The sequence below is a fragment of the Lonchura striata genome, chromosome 1A (assembly GCF_050655825.1).
Source record: "Lonchura striata isolate lonStrDom1 chromosome 1A, ASM5065582v1, whole genome shotgun sequence".
Classification (NCBI taxonomy): Eukaryota; Metazoa; Chordata; class Aves; order Passeriformes; family Estrildidae; genus Lonchura; species Lonchura striata.
This window is the reverse complement of record NC_140741.1, coordinates 26,699,224-26,718,452: the sequence shown is the minus strand read 5'-3', so window position 1 is coordinate 26,718,452 and position 19,229 is coordinate 26,699,224. Positions and strand designations below refer to the sequence as shown.

Here is a 19,229-nt window from a genome sequence, read left to right as displayed (position 1 = left end):
GCGCGGGACGCGGAAGGACGCGGAAGGAAGCGGAAGGCTGTCCCGGAGAAGGACACAGAGGGCGAGCGAGCGCGGGGCGGGGCAGAGCGCCGGAAAGCAGCGGCCGCGCGGAAACCGGGCGGGCCGGCCCCTCCCGGAAGAAGCGGTGTTACTGGCAGGTGAAGCCACTTCCGTTACGGAGAACGGGCACTTCCGGCGGACGGCCAGCGGCGTGACCTTTAAAAGGACACGGGCCCACCGCGTGCGGCGCCTGCGCGGTGCGCGCCCGCCGGGCCCGGCAGTAGGGCTGGGGTCGGGTACTGGCTAGTAATAAATATAAATATCAATGGCAGCGAGTGCCGTCCCCTGCACTGTACTGATCTGGCAGCGCCTGGCCTGGTCCTTCTGCCTGGCCGAGCAGCGTGCGGGGCGGGCGGGGGATGGGGGTGGCTGGCGATGCTCCAGAAATGGCTGGAGCGTTCCAGGACAACAAACTCCGTTTGTCCCCGCTTTCCGTGTGCTTCTGGCGGTCTAGGCCAGCCAGCTGTGGCACCTAACAGCGCCTGGGGTCCTGGCAGGAGCAGGAGCAGCAGGGCTTCTCCCCGCTTTTGCAGTTTGCTTTCCTGCATTGCCCATCCGGGAGCAGCTTTGGGCAGCCCCTGCGTGAGGGCAGCCCCTGCGTGAGGGCAGCCCCTGTGTGAGGGCAGCCCCTGTGTGAGGGGCGCCCCTGTGTGAGGGGAGCCCCTGTGTGAGGGGCGCCCCTGTGTGAGGGGAGCCCCTGTGTGAGGGCAGCCCCTGTGTGAGGGGTGCCCCTGCGTGAGGGCAGCCCCTGTGTGAGGGCAGCCCCTGTGTGAGGGGCGCCCGTGTGTGAGGGGTGCCCGTGTGTGAGGGGTGCCCGTGTGTGAGGGCAGCCCCTGTGTGAGGGGTGCCCCTGCGTGAGGGGTGCCCCTGCGTGAGGGCAGCCCCTGTGTGAGGGGTGCCCGTGTGTGAGGGGTGCCCGTGTGTGAGGGGTGCCCCTGTGTGAGGGGTGCCCCTGTGTGAGGGCAGCCCCTGTGTGAGGGGTGCCCCTGCGTGAGGGGTGCCCCTGCGTGAGGGCAGCCCCTGTGTGAGGGGTGCCCGTGTGTGAGGGCAGCCCCTGTGTGAGGGCAGCCCCTGTGTGAGGGCAGCCCCTGTGTGAGGGCAGCCCCTGTGTGAGGGGTGCCCGCTGGTGGCGGCGGCTCTTGGGGCTGGGGCGGGCCGGAGCGCCGGTGATAAGGGCACAATGCAGCCCAGAATCCGGCGTTCCGGCCTCTGATGTGCAGGCAGGCGTCTGAGCCCCCGTGCTGGGTTACTCATTTACAGCACTAATCCCACGGCTGACGAGGGAACTGCCTTGCTGTCACCCCTAATGGCTTTTCCTGATGGATAGCCATTGTTTTGGTAAGGGCTTTTTGGCCATTAAAACGCACTTTTTGGCGCCTGAATGTAGTTCTTTTTTTAACTGTTACTGCCTTGCATCACAAAGTCCTTTTAAAGTGCCTTTCATAGAAAATTGCAACATCCTTCCCCTTGCTGCGTTCAGGCACGTTTTACACAGATTATTTTAATCGTATGAGTCAACCCTGCCTGTCACTATTCCTTTGATTTTTCTGAGAATCCTGAAGTCATCTGTAGGAGCCCTCCAGGTCATGTACGATCTGCATAGAAGGCACGCAGCGCTCCATCCCCCACAGCGATGCCTCTGAATGAGAGGTTTCGCAGGCTGGTGTTTTACACAGCCCCCTTTTGCTCAGGTTTCGGTCCGTCTGAGTCTCAAGCCTGTTTGTTTTCCTTTCTTAGGCAACACCCAGTGGTTAGCAAGTCCAGGACGAATGGAAGGCTGCACCTCTTTTCGGCCGGTTGCAAACAATGGCAAGTGAACTCGTGCATAACAGTCCTGTCAGCGGCGACCTTGCTTTTATTTCTCACAGATTTACGAGTCTTTCCCATTTGGTACATCTGCTTTCCATATAACAGGGACTCAAAGTGCAGCCAATGGAAAAGGAGATCGGAATGTGAATCTTTGCTCCCTGTAAGAGCAGCTAGATGATGTGTGAGGAACAACCTTTCTCCCCTCGATTTATTTTTACCGACAGCTGGAATTTTAAGCTAGGTTTGGACGGAGTGAGGCGCTCCAAATTGTAATTAACACTGCTCCAGAAGGAAAGTACTGGAGCTATAATTAGCTTGTAGCCAGTTGTGGAGGAAAGTGATGGCGTGCAAGCCAGGAGCCTGGATGAGCACAGCTCACGGGTTAGCCCTGTGCTGGCACAGGGACGCAGTCCGCGGTTGTCCGGCTCTGCAGCACCGCCCGCAGAGGGCACCAGCAGGCAGGGGAGCGCCTGCCTGAGCAGCCCGGGCTCAGCGAGCACTCCTGCTGCTTTCGAACTCGAGGTGAATCCCAAACAGGCCAAGTCCCTCTCCATCGGTTAGGAAAGGCCTCACAGGAGAGGCCAGTCTGCCTGGGAGAAGGGTTTTCCACTTGCTAGGTCGTCTTCTGCCGGCCAGAACCACTCTGTCACCCTGTCTCTGTCTCAGTGTTTTTTTGGTTTCTCTGCTGTGTGTTTATGTGAGCCCTGAGATGTTTTTCAGATGTGCCTGTGTGCGCTTCCTCTTGGGTCATCAGCTGTGGCCCAGGATGTGAGCTTCTCTTTCCCCATCAGATTGTTCTTTCTTTGGCAACGTGTTCTGCCAGAGACCTTTCACTTTCCTGAAGTTTGGTACTGTGGTCTTTTGTTCCTTTTTGTTTTTCCTGTTTGTTTGTTTGTTTGTTTTCCTGCTCTGGCTGACTCCATCAACCAGTTCCTGGGGGGGTTGCTCAGTTTTCACTCTGCTACTTTCTCTTGGAACGAGCTGGCAGCATCTCTCCTGACATCACCTGGGACCATGTACCTCTTTACACAATCCTCTGGCTTTGCAGCCCTGCCATTCCCTGACCTTGGCTAATATCCTTCCTTTTGCAATACTTTTAAGCACCTTTCCCAGCAGAGGGTGGCAATTAGAGAGGCAAGTATAGAGTTGCATACTTCTCTAGAGGGAGAGCAGGTTTGAGCTCCTTTAATCTAATAGGAAATGTCTCCTTCCCTTTCATATGCAGCACTTTCTTGTATGCAATCATCCACCAGGATTGCTCCCTTCCATTTCTTTCAGTAGTTTCCCTTTCAGCTGTAGGAGGACCTGTCCCCTGTGATCAAAGGCATCCTTCTGCAGCTACAGGAGCAGAATGAGGAAACAGGATGCTGCATAAGGGATCAGAAAACCTGCTGGCTAGATCTCTGCAATTAAGCATGTCTTGAAGCAAGACTCAGGGAAATACTCAGCTAATCTTGCTGCCTCAGTTTCCCTGGTTGTTAGCATGGGGGTATAATTTCATTTTCTTCCTTTGGGAAATGGTCTTGACCTCTATACACCAATTTTCCTTTCCATATCAGTTCTGTCATTAGAGCAACTGGCTCAGCAAGACAAATGAGAGAAACAAATACCAGAGTTAGAGGTGAGCTGTGCAGCTCCGTGTTTCCTTGTGTTCAAGCCTTGTTTCCCAGCCCAAGGAGTGTTTTGATTCCATGACTGAGCAGGCAGCAGTGCCCTTCTGTACAGTGTGGGGAGTGAAAGTGTCTCCTTACACCCTGGGGAAGGCTCAAGTGGGTTTGCTGATGCTGCTAGTTTCTTTGTAACAAAGTCCAGGGCATTTGGGGTGTGCTCTGAGAGTATGGGAATGCTCTTGCTGCTGAGGAACTATATCTTCAGCAGGCAAAGATTAAATAAAACTGATGGGACAGAAGCCCTCGTTGTAGCTGTAGCTTGGGGGCTGGTAGGTTTTGTAGCTGGAAGCTGAACAAGGAGAGGAAGACCTGCCAGGTTAGAGCGAGCTTCTTGAATTTATGGCGCTGAAGTGAGCACTGAGGGCCCTGGGCCCGCAAGGGGGAGCCTCGATGGAGTCATTCACAGAGCTGCTGATGAGATCAGCTCCAAACTGGAACAGATCCATGACCAATACTGTGCACTCGATGCTCGGGAGTCGGCAGAGGCACTGGAAAACGTGAACAGATGCATCCATTCTTGCTTTACCCCTTGCTTGCAGAGTTGCAGCTGGCAGATGGAAGGGGCTTGATTAGAGAGCACAAGTACTGGGGGGAAAAAGGTAGTTCAAGAGCCTGGATTTTGCTGAGATATAGTTTGGCTCAAAGAACAGCAGGAGGGAGAAAGAGAAAAACCCTATTGCAAAGGCATTTTTCACAGGCACCCAAGCGTGATCTGAGCAGAAATTGGCAACATGAAGCTAGGCGTCCTGAAGCAAACCGAGGAGCCCAGCTGCAGCAAATCCCCAAGCCTGGATGATGAGCACATCCCCGCATTGCGGCGACAACGAAGTGTGACTTAGTGAAGCATTTGCTGGGGATGTTTAATGTAGCAGCCGCCCGGGAGCGCAAAGATCCAGTCGTGTGCAGTGTCTCTTTTCCAGCACGGCTCAGGGAGGAGGCATTCCCGCTGCAGAGTGCCCCAGTGCAGAATGCACGTGTACTCAGCTGTGCAGCTGACTCAAGTGTGGCATGATGAGCTTGAATAGATGGGTTTGGCCCAGGTTTGAAAATCCCCCATTGCCAGCAATCTCGTTTTGGCTGCAGCTGCCTCAGGTTCCCTAGGAAACTCCAGTGCTGGCTAAAGTCCGGGCTGTGAAACAGGAGGAGGAGGCAGTCCGGCGGCGCCCTCCCTCCAGCCTGGCTGCTCAGTCTCTGCCACTTGGCACTACAGCTGGCTTCTGCCCTGCTGCTGGTGATGCTGCAGAGCAGCAGGGCAGAGCGATCCCCGTGCTGGGGCATGGTGGACATGGAGCTAGGGATAAAAAGAAAGCTGTGACCCAAGAGGAGGGGTAGGGAGACTCTGAGTCTGCATATGCATATTACCCAAGGTGAACCTGGCTTTTCATAGGGTCCTTTATAGTCCCTCTGGCTTCATCTGTTTTCATAAATGCAACAGGAGCAGAGCTGGGCCTGAGCATTGCCTCAGGATGATGGCTCATGCTGTGCAGTTGTTAGCAATCCCCCTGCCTTGGTTTTGAGTAGTGCCCTGTACAGCACCCAGGCACGGCTGGGGGACAGGGTGGGCTGGGGACTGTTCCTAACAGAGCCTTGTTGCCATGCTTTTAACCCCATGGATGGGAGCTGTGTTCTGCTCCTTGGCTTTTGGGGCCAAGGGTGAAATAGCTACACCCTGTAAGCCCAGGTCCTTCAGAAGGCAGGTTTTTGAAGTGCAGTCACCTGCAGCCTGTATATTTATCCTCTAATTTTCCAGTGTCTTCCTTGTCGAAAAATGGGGAATGTCATGCAACAGGTCGTGGGCGAGTGTGTGGGATGGAGGTGTGTGTGTCAGACTGAAACTGGGAAATGCTCTGTCTGCTGGGTATGGCTGACCTGTGGGTTGTGACTCAGTGTCCAATACTCCATGCTATGCATCATTGGCTGCATTTGACCTTCTGTCGTGTGGAGTGGGTGAGATACTAAGAGAAAATGTTGCCCAAGCAAATGAGGTCAGTGTGGGGGCCTGCTCCTGGATGCAGGGATCAGGCAGGCCTGGGCACACAAACATGTTGAATTTTCCTCTCTGGCTCTCCTGCCTGAGGCCGGCAGAACAAGGAGCCCATGGAGCACATGCTTCTGCAAGAACTTCCCATGCACACACACCTGTGTCCTATTTCCCCTGTCACCCCAAGCCACATCAGGTTTGGGAGCTCAGTCAGGGAGCAGAACAGGGGCAGAGCTCATGTATCCCCCATTCAATGTGCTGACAGACGTGTCCCCCAGCCAGAAGAAAGAGCAGGTGCATTTGACCAGCCTCTGCCTTGTCTCCACTTGGAGGGGCTGTGTTCAAGCAACTCACTGTTCCCCTCAGCTCCGCAGGCTTTTCAAAGGCAGTGTCCACATTCTGGATCTTGCTGCAACCATGTCACACTTTTGCTGTCCCTGATGTGCACTTTTGCTGTTCCTCATGGAGTTGGGGAGCTGCTCCTAGAGGCTGTTCCTCTTTCCACAGAGGTCGCTCCTCCTAGAACAGAGCAGCTTTGCATCGGGAGTAGCCTGATTCCCAGCAGCGGTGCTCCAGCTGAATTTCAGGAGGAGGATGGTGTGTGCTGAGATTTGATAGGGTTAAAAGCTGTGGTGTCATGGCATGGTTCAATAGTGGGCTATGAGACGTCTTCCCTCTCAGTGCTGTGCTTCTCCTGCTGGTGTCCAGAGCTAGTGCAAGGCACCCTCAGCTCATTCTGAGCCAGCTCTCAGGGAAGCTGTGTCTCTGACAGAGCTGTTCAGGAAAGATTCCCACCCCTTTCCTAATGAGGCCGAGTGAATAATAGAGATGTTCCTCAGGGATGGTGTTGTAAGCAGTGCTACTTCAGGGCCAGAAAGCAGGTCTCCACTAGCTTTTCCCTACTGTTGTGCAGCAGACTGGATGTGTGTCCCATCTTGACAGAAAAGATAAGATATCTGCCTGCAGATGGGAACTTGCCTGGCAGTTGCAGCCACTTGTCCTCATGTTGTGCTTATCAGATCTCCCAGCTTGGGAAGTCTGTTTGAGTCTGTTTGTTGGCAACCAGTGTTTGAGCTATTCAGCCTGGGATATGATAAGATTAGTCTGGGGTGAGTCGCACTGAAGGCATTTAGTTTCCAATACTCTTTTCCCCTCTCTGGAGCAAGCATCCTCTGTCCAGGAATCTGACTGCAATTAAAGCCTGGTGTCTGTTTTGCTGCCGGGGGCTTTCCAGGAGGGGAGCAGCACAAAGAAATTTGGGAGCAGCTAGAGGGACACAGCAAGGTTTTGGCCCCTGCATGTTGCCAGTGGTGAGGAAAAAAAGGACAGCAGGAAAAGGCACAAACTGGAAGGAAGGGAAAGAGAGCCAGAGAGAACAAAGAGCTTGGCATGACTGCTGGGAATGCAAAATAAACATCCACTGTGCTCAAGTGAGGGCTTATGTCCTACTGGCTATACGGGTCAGAAACAAGAGTAGAGGCTCATGGGTGAAGTCCAGAGAAGGGGCAGGATGCCTACATGGAACAGGGTATCCCATGGTGTCCAGTGTAGTGCTGGAAAGGGAGACTAGGTGTCCCATCAGTGCAAAGCAGTCACTGCCCTGCTCCCTGAAGTATCTTGAGGAGATGAAATATCTCAGGGCAGTGCTGTGGCCCAGCTCTTTCTCTGTGTCTCACTTTGAAGGTCCATGGGTTCAGGTATTTCTAGTGCCCTTCCCTCTGGAAAGTGGGAGAAGAGGAATAGAGAGAGTCATTTGTATGGGCCTGATATTTTCTTAGGTCTCCTTCAGATGCCTGCAGTTCCCTCTTTAGATGTCCATTTCCTGCACTGAGTCAGTCATTTGGGGATTTGGACTCCCCTTTTTTTGGCAGCTTTTCTTTCCCATGTTCATCTGGTTTGGTTTTTACTGTTTCATTTTGCAGTGCCATCAAAGGGAGTTTGTTCAAGCTGATTTTGCAGCAACAGATAGTTTTGACTTGACAACCCCTTCCTTTGCAGACCTCAGTCATGGCCTTAGATCCAGGGTGGGTTGCCCCTTCAGATGCCCTCAAAGCTCATGTGTGGTAAGGTGGCTTGCTGCTTCCCAGTGGAGATGAAGGATACTTGGCTTTAGTGATGTGAGCATGGGAGAAAAGACTTTTTTTATGCTCCCCTTCTTTCCAGCCTATGAGCTGTTAATTCTTGTGGCTTTTCAAAACTTGCTATTTCTCCCTTAGCATTTCTTTCTCTCTCTTTTTTTTTTTTTCCAGTGGATGAGCCACCATTGGCATTGTGCCTCGTGCGTGTGACTCAGATGGATTCTGCTTGTCTGAAAGATTCCTGCAAGTCCTCAGAGTTGTTCAACCTGCCCGGCTCAGCACTGGAAGCTGTGAGAGCAAGTCCTACAGCCTCATTGTCCCTATGCAGGATGGAGACTCGGCAGTCACTCTCACTTCTTGCCCTTGCTGTGCTGTGGGGTTTAATCCAGGATGGCTGCTCTGTGGAGGGAGGTCCCCAAGGACCTTTTGTATAATGGTGCAATGCTGCATTTCTTTTTTGCTTATTCTAGTTCCAGCCAGCTGGTCTCATGCTGTCTGTGTTGTGGCAAATGGTCCCCTTGAAGTCAGTGAAATTGGGCTTGGGGAATCTTGGAAGTCCCATGGCTTCAACTGCAGGAAGACTTCTTTGAATGCCTCTGTTTTTCAGACTTAATTGGACCCACCAAGGGCTGATTTTTTCCAGAGGCACTAAATGCCTCAGTACCTCCTGCTGATAGTAGATGGCGTGATGAGAGATCAGCATCTTTGATACTCCAGCTGTATCAGCTAGGGGAGCACAGCTTCCTTTTAGCTTTTTGCACAGATTTGCAAAATGATTTGATTTGATTTTGTGGCCGTGGAAGCTTTAAGATGAGAATCCAAACAGGAGGAGTTGATTTTGGATGTGAAGTTGGGTGTCTGTACCTCAATTTCCTCATGTGAGGGAGCTACCATTTTCCTTGCTCAATGGTAAGATAAAACTGTTGTAGATGTTAATCTTTTGGTGGAAGATGCAAGTGGACCATAAGACCTCATGAAGCTGATCCTTTGTGGAGAGCTCTTTGGAAGATCCTTTTCCCATTGAGCTAATAATATCTTATCCAGAAGATATGGGCAAAGTTGCATGATCCCAAAGGTCCCAGAGAGAGAGAGAAGCTGTGAGCTTTCTGTACATCTTCTCTTTTCCAGTAGGGAAGCTTTCAACACAAGTGAATTATTATCTCCAGGCGTGTTTTTGAAAGCCTTTTCCACAACCCAGATTCTTGGCATGCACCTATGAGTAAAAGAATTAGAGACATGAAATCTGGAAATGGAATTGGGTGGCATGTCAAGCAGTCCTCTGACCTCCTTTCTCCACCCTCTGCCAGTTGTGTTCGTTCTCCTGCCCTTCAGCCAAGCTGGGAACTCAGAAGACATGACTCATGTGGCTGCTTGGGTTGATAAAAACGACCCCTTATCTACCAACTTCCTTGCAAATGAACCACCTTTCTCCCCTTCCCCGTGCACAGCTCAGACCACACAGAAATGTTTTTACAGACTTCAGGGCTGCCTGAGAGAGACATCCCCTGCAAAGGTACAAGGACATAACATGGAAACCATCCATCAAGAGCACATTTGAGCTCCCCCCTGGAGGTGGGAGATGCCAGCCACTGTGGCACCACTGCCCTTCTGATCGAGGAGGGAGAGAGATGGAGTCTGAGGCTGTACTTGTTCCCTGTGCTCTTGATCTGCTCCACTGCTTGATGCAGATTCCCTTTCTCACTGCTGTCCCTTGCCCTGAAGAAAGGTGTATGTTTCCCCCCCACATTTTAGTTCTTCAGCTATCTTTGTTCTTCCTCCTCCTTTTCCGCCACATCCTAAGGAAGAAAAATTGCACCCTACAGCTGAAGAGGGGTGATGTTCATGGAGAGCCTACTGGATGCTGGTGGCCTCTAATGTCTTGCCCTCCCATTTAGATCATGGATGCTACTTCCATAGTTTCCACAAGTGCTCTGGATGATGCGCTGTGAGGGAGCTGAGGCAGGAGGGATGGCAGGAGATTAACCTCTAGTCCTTTGTTCCTTCCCATTTTACTCAATCTGAATGTGGAGACCAGTGCTTTCTCTAGAGGAGCCATCTCACTCTGGGTACTATCTTAGGGAGGAGTTTAGTGCTTCTGGGCACTTTTTTCTTGCTTTGGCTTCTCCTGCATCTCCTGGACAATTCTCTCTGGTACACACCCTTCAGATCCACAGACCTGCTTACCCAGTTTCTTGCTTACCTCAGTGTTTGGCTGAGGTAAGTACATTTTGTTCTTTCAGTCCTCCTCCATTAGGAAGCTGGCTGACTTTCAGAGCTCAGGGAGCAGTTGGGTGTAGGTTGCAGCACTCTTTGCTGAGAGACCAACCAACACCTCTTGACTAAAGGGAAAGCCAGTCCTATTCAGGAATTTCTGTACTGGTAGGTGGAGGGCTGAGCATCTCCACTGGGAGGTGGTGGAAGTTTCTGCTCAGTTGTATCCTGAGCCCTGGCCTCTGAAAATCCACCCCACAGCCCTCTAAGGCAGGGGTCATTCCCCCCTAGACTTAATGAAGAGAGGAAATCAAAGCAGAAGCAGGACTTAATCACAACTGCCATGAGGAACCACAACCAGGGCCCAGATGAGGTCAGAGAACACAGTTTAAATCAGGTCACTGCTTGAGATTTATTGTGTGGAGTTTTTCTTTTTTCTTTACTCCCGCACTGAAATCTTTCCCCAGAGGCTATTCAAGGAAATAAATAGCCAGTGGAAAGGGACAATAGCTTGCTGTGGAGTACAAATTATATGAAGCAGTAGGAAATAATAGCAGAGTAAGCAGCTGCTGCTCCAAGAAAGAATGCATGGTTGGTCTCTCCAGCTCCCTTTGCCTTGAGCAGACACTGATGCCTGGTCCAAGGCACAGGCTCCTTTGGTGCCTGGAGTGCAATATGGGACAGGTACCTTATCTGTACTGCAGTGTCATTCTCCAGTGCCACTTCTTTGGTGGCTCGTTAGCACCAAGCCTTTTATGAGGGTGGTAAAGGGATCTCTCTCTTCTTCTTGCAGAGCTTGGGTTGATATGGGGACAGGGGCACATGCTTCCATGCACCTGGCATGGCTGCCTTGCCTTCCTCTATCTTCCTGATTGCCTTCCTCTATCTTCCTATCTTATCTTCTGTATTGAGCATTATGTCTCACAGGTGGTGACCTGTGTCAGTCCTGCAGGGGACTGTTCATAGCTCACGTTGTCTGGAGAGAATGTGTTGACTCCTTCTCCTCTGAGCCCCTTGCAGCCCTTCCTCAGAATACTGTTGAGAGAGACGGTGGGGAGGATTTTGGCATGCTGGTGTGGATTCTGGGGGCTGTCTCTGCCACAAAAAGCCCTGGGAATCCTCTAACCACTGAATCTACCTTGGCTGGGAAATGGGAAAGTCTGTGGTTTTCCTCAGGGCTTCACACCTAGCTGGCTTATCTCCTGCCCAAATAAGAGAACAAAATAAATACTGCTGCCAGCAACGAGATGCTGCCGAGGATCTTGGCAGCCTGCTGGGGAGGGTGGCATTCAGTCTGTTCTCAACAGCTGTGTGGGTGCCCTGTGGTTGAGGTGGCAGCTCTAGGCTATGGTATATCAGGTGCTGCTGTCTGGAGGCACTGCAAGGGTCCTGAGATCCTGTTGGTACTCCTCATGGCCTGAGATCACCTTAGGACTAGAAGGAAGGCTGGGAAAGATTGTTGACCCCAAAATCTACCATATGGGATCTCTGCAAATAGAGCTGTTGCATTTTATGGGGTGAAAGCACTCTGCAGAGGACCTGCCCTGCCATCCTTCTGGCTGAAAGTGAACATGGGTGTCCAATAGCAGTACAAGCCAGCTGCCCTCTGGCCTGGGTAAAAATCTAGGGGGCCCTGGAGGGGTGCTCCCAATCAGGTACCCTATTATAGGATCATCTCTCTGGGGAGTGAAGCGTTCCTGGATCTTTTGCACTAGTGTCTGCCTGCTTCCACAGCTATTGTTTATGTTTCCCCTACTGCACAGATCCTCCACCTCTTTTGCAGATGCTCTTTAGCCGGATTTCCTCTTTCTGTGGGATTTACATTCCCATGCTATCATTGTTTCCCCAGGCTTTCTGCTTTGCAGTGTCAGCAGGGAAGTATCAACCTGCTCCTGTCACCCTCCTTTCATCATCCCAATTGCCACCTCCAAAATTCTCCAACTGCAGTGGAGAATTTTGAATCTTCTGGGGTCCCTAAAGTCTCATCCCCTTCTGATGTGGAGATCACATACTCCTGCATGAGGGAGACCATCTGCACAGGGCTGGTGTCTGACCATTTGGAGGCTCAGCTCTGCAGACTAAGGAAGTCGCCAGTGCTGGCAGAGTTGCTGCCTGGCTTCCCACTATTGTTCCCTTTGGCAAATAAAAGGGGGGTGAACGCCCCGGCTGAACATTGTAGGAGGGGGTAAACGTTATCTTGATAAAATCTCATGGCCCCTGTCTGAGCAGCTCGTGCCTCTTTCCTGCTCGTCTCCCTCTCTGTGTATTCTCACATCCATGGTACTTGTGGCTCTGCACTCCACTCTCTGCACGGGGAGTTTTACTCATTGCTCAGACAGAATCACAGAATGGGTCAGGTTGAAAGGGCCCACAGGGGTCATCTCCTCCTTGCCCAACCTCCTGCTCTAGCAGGATCATCCCAAGAGCATATTGCACAGGATTGCATACTGATGGTTCTGGAATATCATCAGTGAGGGAGACTCCACAACCTCTCTGGGCAGTCTGTTCCAGTGTGTAGTCACCTGCACTTCCACACATTCAGGTGGGACTTCCTGTGTATCAGTTTCTGCCTGATGCCTCTTGTCCTATTGCTTAGCACCATTAAGAAGAGTCTGGCTACATCCTTCTGATGCTGATAGACATTAGTGAGGTCCCTTCTCAGTTGTCTCTTTTCAAGGCTGAACAGGCCCAGCTCCTTCAGCCTTTCCTCATAAGAGAGATTCTCCAGTCCCTTCATTGACTCCAGCCCTCTACTGGACCCAGTCCAGGAGCTCCATGTCCCTTGTACTACTGAGGAGCCCAGAACTGGACACAGTAGGAGACACATGCTGCTCTCCCTCTCAGGCAGCTGTAAGGAAAGGATTTGTAATTTGCAGCATATATCTTAAACAAGGGCTTGGTGGTGAACTTGTTGCAGAACAAAAGTCACGAGTGCCCATGCATAACCTATGAAGGAAGCAAAGTTTCAGTTTTGGTTCAGTTGAACTGAAACAAAACTGTTCAGGTTTTGTTCAGGTTCAAGTTCAACTGTGGTGTGTGTTAGATAAGAAGTGAACTACTGTGCAAGTGCTAGAAGTGGGGTCACAAATAGGACACTTCTTTTTTGAGGTACTTGTCTCACACAATTCCCAGAACAGACCCCCAGTGACCATCAAATTAAGATCTGAGTATGCACAATGGCAGAACCATGCCTACTCTTTCTTCACATGATAATGTGGAACTGAAAGTTACTTCTACCTCTGCTTTCTACCCAAATAAGGGACTGCATAAGAATCATTCAGGATATAAAGTGAACTGGATGACACCCACCATCAAGAAGCCCAAGGCACAGAAGGACCAACGGGAGGCTGCTAGATCCATGGAGGTGACTACCTTCTACTTGCCCTATCTTGCTTCATCTCCCCATCTCTCTTTCTCTCTCCCTCCGTTTCTCTTTTCCATATAAGATTAATTTTGTAAAATAAAGTCAGCATTATTGAACTGGCATTTAGTCTCCTTTCCACCTTCATTTGGTCAGACAACTTCAACAGTGAATCATAAAATTTTAATTAGCATCACCATTTTCTGACCCAAAGTCCTGTTCAACAGTTCTGAACTTTTACTTCTCTTTCCTCCAGGTGGGAGATTGACCCTCTGAAGGAGATTGACCAAGCATTTACTGTAACTTTTACTGTCCCTCTGTGGGTGACAGCTTTCTCTTGCCTGGTGTGCCCAGGTTGTCTCCCTCTGAGGGAGACCGAAGGAAAAATGGTTATCAAGGGTGACCAGTGTAAAGCTAAAATTTTACTCCCTCCTGGAGAAGTTTGGTAATTGCCTCTCTCCTCCAGGGGTGGGAGGGGCATAAACTAATTGTGATAATGTACAAGCAATAGTTGATCACATTAATAATTTGCAGGTCGAATGAAAAAGAGGATGAGGAGGAAAAGGTAAGTTGCCCATGAAAGGTAAGAAGGTAAGTTATTTGTGCAGTTTTGGGAGGTTGTTTATCTTGCATGCAAAAAATCAAAAGCTTACTGCCACCTGAAAACGGTTGCAGATGTAAAATTTATGAGTTTGAAGTGAGAAAATGAGGTTCTTAGAACAGCATTGTCTTTTGAGAAAGGGACATAGGAGAAATTGTAAAAACTAGTAGATATTATTTTAAATAAAAATGAACAATTAGAAAAAACTACTGTCTGCAGCTGAAATATGAGAAAAATAGATGCAGAAAAATCTAGGTAAATGACTTGATAAAATCCCACATGAATCATTCTCTATTTCATTCCAGCACATCTATAGGGTGGTATATTGTGAGGATCCTGAAACATGGGATGGGGATATTTGGTACAATGATTTAGAGGCAGACTCTTACCCTACCCCAAAAGTGGTAAAAGTTCATCCTTTAATTAAAACTGAAACTGTGGATGATGGGGGTGGAGAAACCCACACCTACTGTTCCCTGCAGAGTAAGATATATTGCTGGAAGAACATTCTAGATGTTCAGGGGAATACAAAACTGATTACAAGTTTCCCTTATGCACAGAGATCAGATCATGCTGAGTGAGGAAGAAAGATTCTGGTGACATAGAGTATTTTTAACTACTACCCCAGGTAACCATAACTACTCATAGACTACCTGAGCTACTTACTGGGCTGGGGGCATAGACACACAGGACACAGGAAAGCCTACTGCTGTTTAAAATTACAGGATTCTCAGATCTGGCAGCTCTGTACAAAAGGCAGCATGTATTTAAGTAATCAATTAAGGTGAGTCCTGATGGTAGCTTCTGTCAATCCAGCCCTATTAACTCCTCCCCTTCGTCGCCTTGCAGATAGGCTGAAACTGTTTGTGTCAAATGCCCAAGATCACATACAAATGGATGGCACCATGAATATTACTGCAGCAGTGGCACAACCACCTGTAGACCAAATTCACATACCTACCTGGTATGAATTCTCACAGGAAATAGAGAATTGTTGGTGCCATATGCAATGGGTTGGAGCATCCTCTGGGAAGCCACCTGAATCCCACTGGTGAGCCTGTCAAATTTATACCAGCACAGCAAAGCCAAAATCTAAAACAAGACTTGATTCAATTAACAATATCCACTGCTGTAGGTATTGATAGGGTGGTGACAGAACTAAAGTTTTCTGTGTTACACTTGGGAAGTGAAAGATAGTTCTGGAAAAATCCATCAAATTGTTGTCAGATGGATAATACCCTCCTGTTAACACACTGTGCTGGTTAGACAGAAACTGAGTGATTGTGGTTTATGGTTTTTCCAGGTTATAGGAATCCTGCATATTAGAAACTGTACCTCGAGCTGAGGGTTCTCCTAGTCCAACTTTAGCTTTTCTGTGTACTGTGTTTGGGGGTTTTAATTTGTGTATGTATCTCTAAGTTTTGTTTACAAATTTAACCAAGTAATGAAGGTCAACAAGTATGGCATTTATAAACTGTGTTGGAAAGATACGCATTGGTTTAGTATGTTTATACTTAATGAAAATAAGCAATTACTGCTTGTTTGCTTTGCCTAAGTCTGTAAAAGACCCCCTTCTCATGGGTATATTTACTAAGACTGGAATACCAGGATACCGTTCAGACAGCAAATCCTTACTCTCCAGATAAAAAGCGAGTTACAGCCATTCAGTTTTGCTCCAATATCTGAGAAGGGGATCCTGGGCTCTGTATTATCCTTAGGATGGCAGCTGTGTGATGTGAAGGTGTGTACAGGTATGCCATGGACACAGCAGTGTGGTGGGAAAGAGACCCAGTGCCAGAAAACACCATCCCCGGCATGGTTCCTGCTGGTTCCATGCTCAGCCCTGGAGGTTTCAACAACAGTTTCAGCATCTTCCAAAGCAAACAAATTTCCCAAGCCTGCTAGACTTTATGACCCTTTGCTTGTGGGAAATGCCTCCAGGGAAGGAGTGCTTATCAGTACTTCTCCTTTCTTCAGGATGTTTTAGGGAAGGGTAGAAGCCATCTACCAGCTGTCTGTACAGCAGCAGGAGCACTCAGGTGCTCTGTAGGGCTTGGGAGGGGGACTGAGGTACAACTGGTCCCCCGAGCCTTGACCTCTTCCTCCTCCTCCTCTATCTCCCTTTTCCACTTGACTTCAGGAGTCTTACAAGTCAGGGGCACTGACTGACATCATAGCTCTAACCTGGGAAGAAGACAGCAGAGGTGATACTCTCCTGTGAGGACAACATTCCAGGATGGGACTATTGAACCTGAAGTGGCCTGGTGTGTGGCTCCTCAGGCTAAAAGGTTTGGGTCTAGATAGGGCTTGGATGGGAGGTTGCAGAAGAGCTGCCACATAAGGGTATTGCAATCCACACAGCTGAATCTAGAGCCACAAGAAGGGAAGGAGCCATTACGTCACTCCTGCAGAGGACACTCCATAACTCATGCCATCTAGAGGGAGTGTGTTGGTTGTCCTCTCCTCTAAACCCCTTTGAGCCCTTTTTGGAGCACTGTGGGGAAGGATGGTGGAGATCATATTTGTCTGCTGGTATGGATTTTGGAGCTGCCTATTGCCACAAAAGGAAGGAGCTGGGATGTTCTTTTGGGTGAGCTGTTACACACAGGAAATAAGTGAACATGCTGGTCACACTCCTTGGCCAGATGGGAATATGTTTGTCCTATCTCATGTCTAAAGTAGCACCCTAAGGGCTGTGTGTCATAGTCCTTCCACTGAGAGCCCACCAAGGAGGCTGGGATTGCTTTTATTTCCTGGAATTCCTAGTAAGAAGTGTACATATGGAAGTTTTTTACTAGGATCAAAGTCTCCTGGCTTAATAGCAGCCATTGGAGCTTTGCAGAGGCAGCAGTCATGTTAATGTGTAAGCCACAGGGAAGTTTAGAGCAGTAAGGTCCTATGTGCAAAGCATTTCTGAGCTAAACTGCTGGTCTCTCCCTGCCTGGTTACCCTGCCCTCTGAGGAAAATGCCTGTAAGCACTGCTGCTCCTGTCCTCTGTCACCCAGGGTCCTCAGCTCAGCAAGGCTGAATAAGATTGGCAAGTCATTGCCACTCTCACCACCTGCATTTCTTGGGCAGCATCAGCTTTCCACCAAACCCTGGACAGTGCTCCTCTGGTTTACCCTCTTTGTATCTCTCCTGTCCTGCTTTCTCGTCATTCTGCTGAGGACAAGTCAGTTTTCACTTCCTCTCTCTCTGATGTCTCTTCTCTCTTGCGGGTTTCACTCAGCCCACTCTTCTCTCATGGAATGAGAAGTTCACACAAGACTTGCAGCATGGAGGGTTTCGTCATGAGAGGAGCACCAGCTGAGAGCAATATATGTTCTCCTGGCTGGGATGCCTCCAAGCAGCACCCTCTCAATTGCAGTGGCAAGTCAGGAGGAATGGCTGAAGGAACCCCACAGACTATTTTTCTCTGCCTTAGGGAAATATTGAAATCTTAAACCTGAATATGAAGCCTGGGAACACCCTGAAGGTGAAGGGCAAAATATCTGCTGATACTGTTGGGTAAGTACAAAGAAACCACCTTGGCATGCTGGGGTTGAAGTTGGGCTATAGAGGAAGGTGGTTTTCCAAGGTTGCCAGATACAAAATAGCACATTGTTATGCCACCTGCAACACTGATGGAGGAACTGGGTGCAGAGATGTGTGTTGGATCTTGTCTTCCAAGACTGTCTCCCGTCCATGCATATGACTTTCCTCATGCTCATTTATAGCTTCAGCATCAATCTTGGCTGCAGCTCAAGAGATTTGGCACTTCACTTCAATCCCCGCTTCAATGAGTCTGTCATCGTCTGTAACTCCAAGTGCTCTGATTTCTGGCAGACAGAACATCGTGACCACCACCTTCCTTTCTTCAGGGGTTGCACTGTCAAGGTGAGGGTGCCAGCCTGGGGTATGTGTGGTGTGGGGGGGTGGTTATGGGGTGCGAGGGGAAGCCCCTGGTTAGCAGATTCCCATACCGTAGTTTTCCCGGTCCCACCCAATACATCCTGCTCCCTCACAATGGTGCCTGTTCTGGGTTTTTTGTCCTGATTGCTGTTTCCACTCCTCTTTAAAAACTGCAATGCTGTTTCTGGGGATTTTAAGTGAGTCCTGTCTGTCTCATGCTTTGTAAGTGCTTCCTTGCCCCTCCATCTGCCCAAGAGGTGAGTGTACCCTGGGGCATGTATAAAAGTAAAAGGAGTCTCCAAGAAGCAGGGCTTTGCTGCTGTTTACCTTATTTCTCTTCCTCCTTCCTATGTAAACACAGGCTTTAAGGCAACCCCTAGTTTGGAGCAATGTCCAAAAGCCTCTCCCTGAACTCTTCTGTCCCTATTACTCCTGGATCCATGCTGCCAATCTGTCCTTTCTCTCTACCTACCAGGGATGCTGTGCTAGTTGCTGCCTCGCCTTATCTGATGTCCCAAATCATTAACAACACTTCATTTAGGAATAGTCCAGTTGCTATAGCTCTGGAGAGAAAGCTTATTTCCTCAGTCAGAACTAGCTCTTGGGGAATGGGTAGTGAAGTGATGGCTTTGGGGAATATTGCCTTTAGTTTTCAATGACCGGTGATGCATTCTTGTCCTGTCTGCTTGTGCATGTTTATCAGCAAAGCTCCTTTTCCTGTGTCCTGGTGACCTGCTGAGAACACTGGGGGGTTGGGTTTATTCTGCCCTGTTCAGAGGAGAGCGGTGGTGTACATATTCCATATGCTCTGTGAAGACATGTAAAGACATACCTGGGTTTAGCTGCTCTGAGTTTACAGCCTGAGTAGCTGAAACTGCCTCAGAAGAGATCCTGTCTCCAGTCATAGTCTGTATTCCTGCTTAGACCCTTGATATCAACTGCTCATTTCCTGAATCACCCTCACCTCAACCCCCAGCACTGAAAACCCTCCTTGCGCCCTGTTCCTGCCCTTCTTTCTATATTTTCTCCCAGTTCTTCATTGAAATGCTGTCAGACAAATTCCGTGTGAAACTGCCGGATGGTCACGAAGTGTGCTTCCCCAACCGGCATGGCTACCACAATATCAACTACATAAGCATCGTGGGAGGCTTAAAGATCATCTCCTTCAAGATGACCTGATGGGCATTGCATCCTAGCTCTAATAAAAACCCAAGCCAGTAGAAGACTGCTTGTTCCAGCTGCTTTGTCTTCTGTTAGAGCTTTGTGTCTCTGTGCAAGCCACTGACAAAGTCCAAGGTTCTCCCAGCAATAGGAAAGAAGCCATTTGTTGGATAATGCCAGGTACCTTCCAGGTCAGAACAGGCTGTGGGCTCGAAGGGATAGTAGGCAGGACAAAGCAGGCTATAGGTGGGGTCCAGGATGAGGACACTATATGATTGCTTGGGAAACAGTTGTGTAATCTTTTCACAAAGCTCCATTACTTCCTGCAACCGAGCTTTTGGGAAGGGGGGATGGTGAAATGGGAAGGAAGGCATAAATGTAAATGAAGTGGCATTTGATGTGGCA

At 49.5% G+C, this 19,229-nt stretch overlaps 1 protein-coding gene across 5 annotated transcripts; it reads left to right on the top strand.

Moving 5' to 3' along the window:
- The first annotated feature begins 24 nt into the window (after positions 1-24).
- On the top strand, positions 25-18,886 carry LGALS2 (galectin 2). 5 transcript variants are annotated; one of them, XM_085569259.1, is made up of 6 exons: positions 25-158; positions 7,770-8,507; positions 13,069-13,173; positions 17,197-17,279; positions 17,489-17,648; positions 18,696-18,886. In XM_085569259.1, exons 2-6 carry the CDS (start codon positions 8,505-8,507, stop codon positions 18,840-18,842), a joined length of 498 nt encoding a protein of 165 aa, XP_085425385.1. In that variant the 5' UTR covers positions 25-158; positions 7,770-8,504; the 3' UTR covers positions 18,843-18,886. The 5 variants fall into 5 exon arrangements, with proteins under 5 accessions (XP_085425385.1, XP_085425384.1, XP_031359509.3 ...); XM_085569258.1 differs by having other exon boundaries at positions 7,770-9,111; XM_031503649.3 differs by lacking the exons at positions 25-158; positions 7,770-8,507 and having other exon boundaries at positions 9,980-13,173.
- The last annotated feature ends 343 nt before the right edge of the window (positions 18,887-19,229 follow it).

What these genes read in the sequence shown, in the direction of transcription:
- LGALS2 (XM_085569258.1), top strand. Translation starts at nt 8,848, where the DNA reads ATGGAATTGGGTGGCATGTCAAGCAGTCCTCTGACCTCCTTTCTCCAC. An exon ending in AGGCTGCTAGATCCATGGAG is followed by an intron (nt 13,174 to 17,196) that starts GTGACTACCTTC and finishes TCTCTGCCTTAG; the next exon opens with GGAAATATTGAAATCTTAAA. An exon ending in TCAGGGGTTGCACTGTCAAG is followed by an intron (nt 17,649 to 18,695) that starts GTGAGGGTGCCA and finishes ATTTTCTCCCAG; the next exon opens with TTCTTCATTGAAATGCTGTC.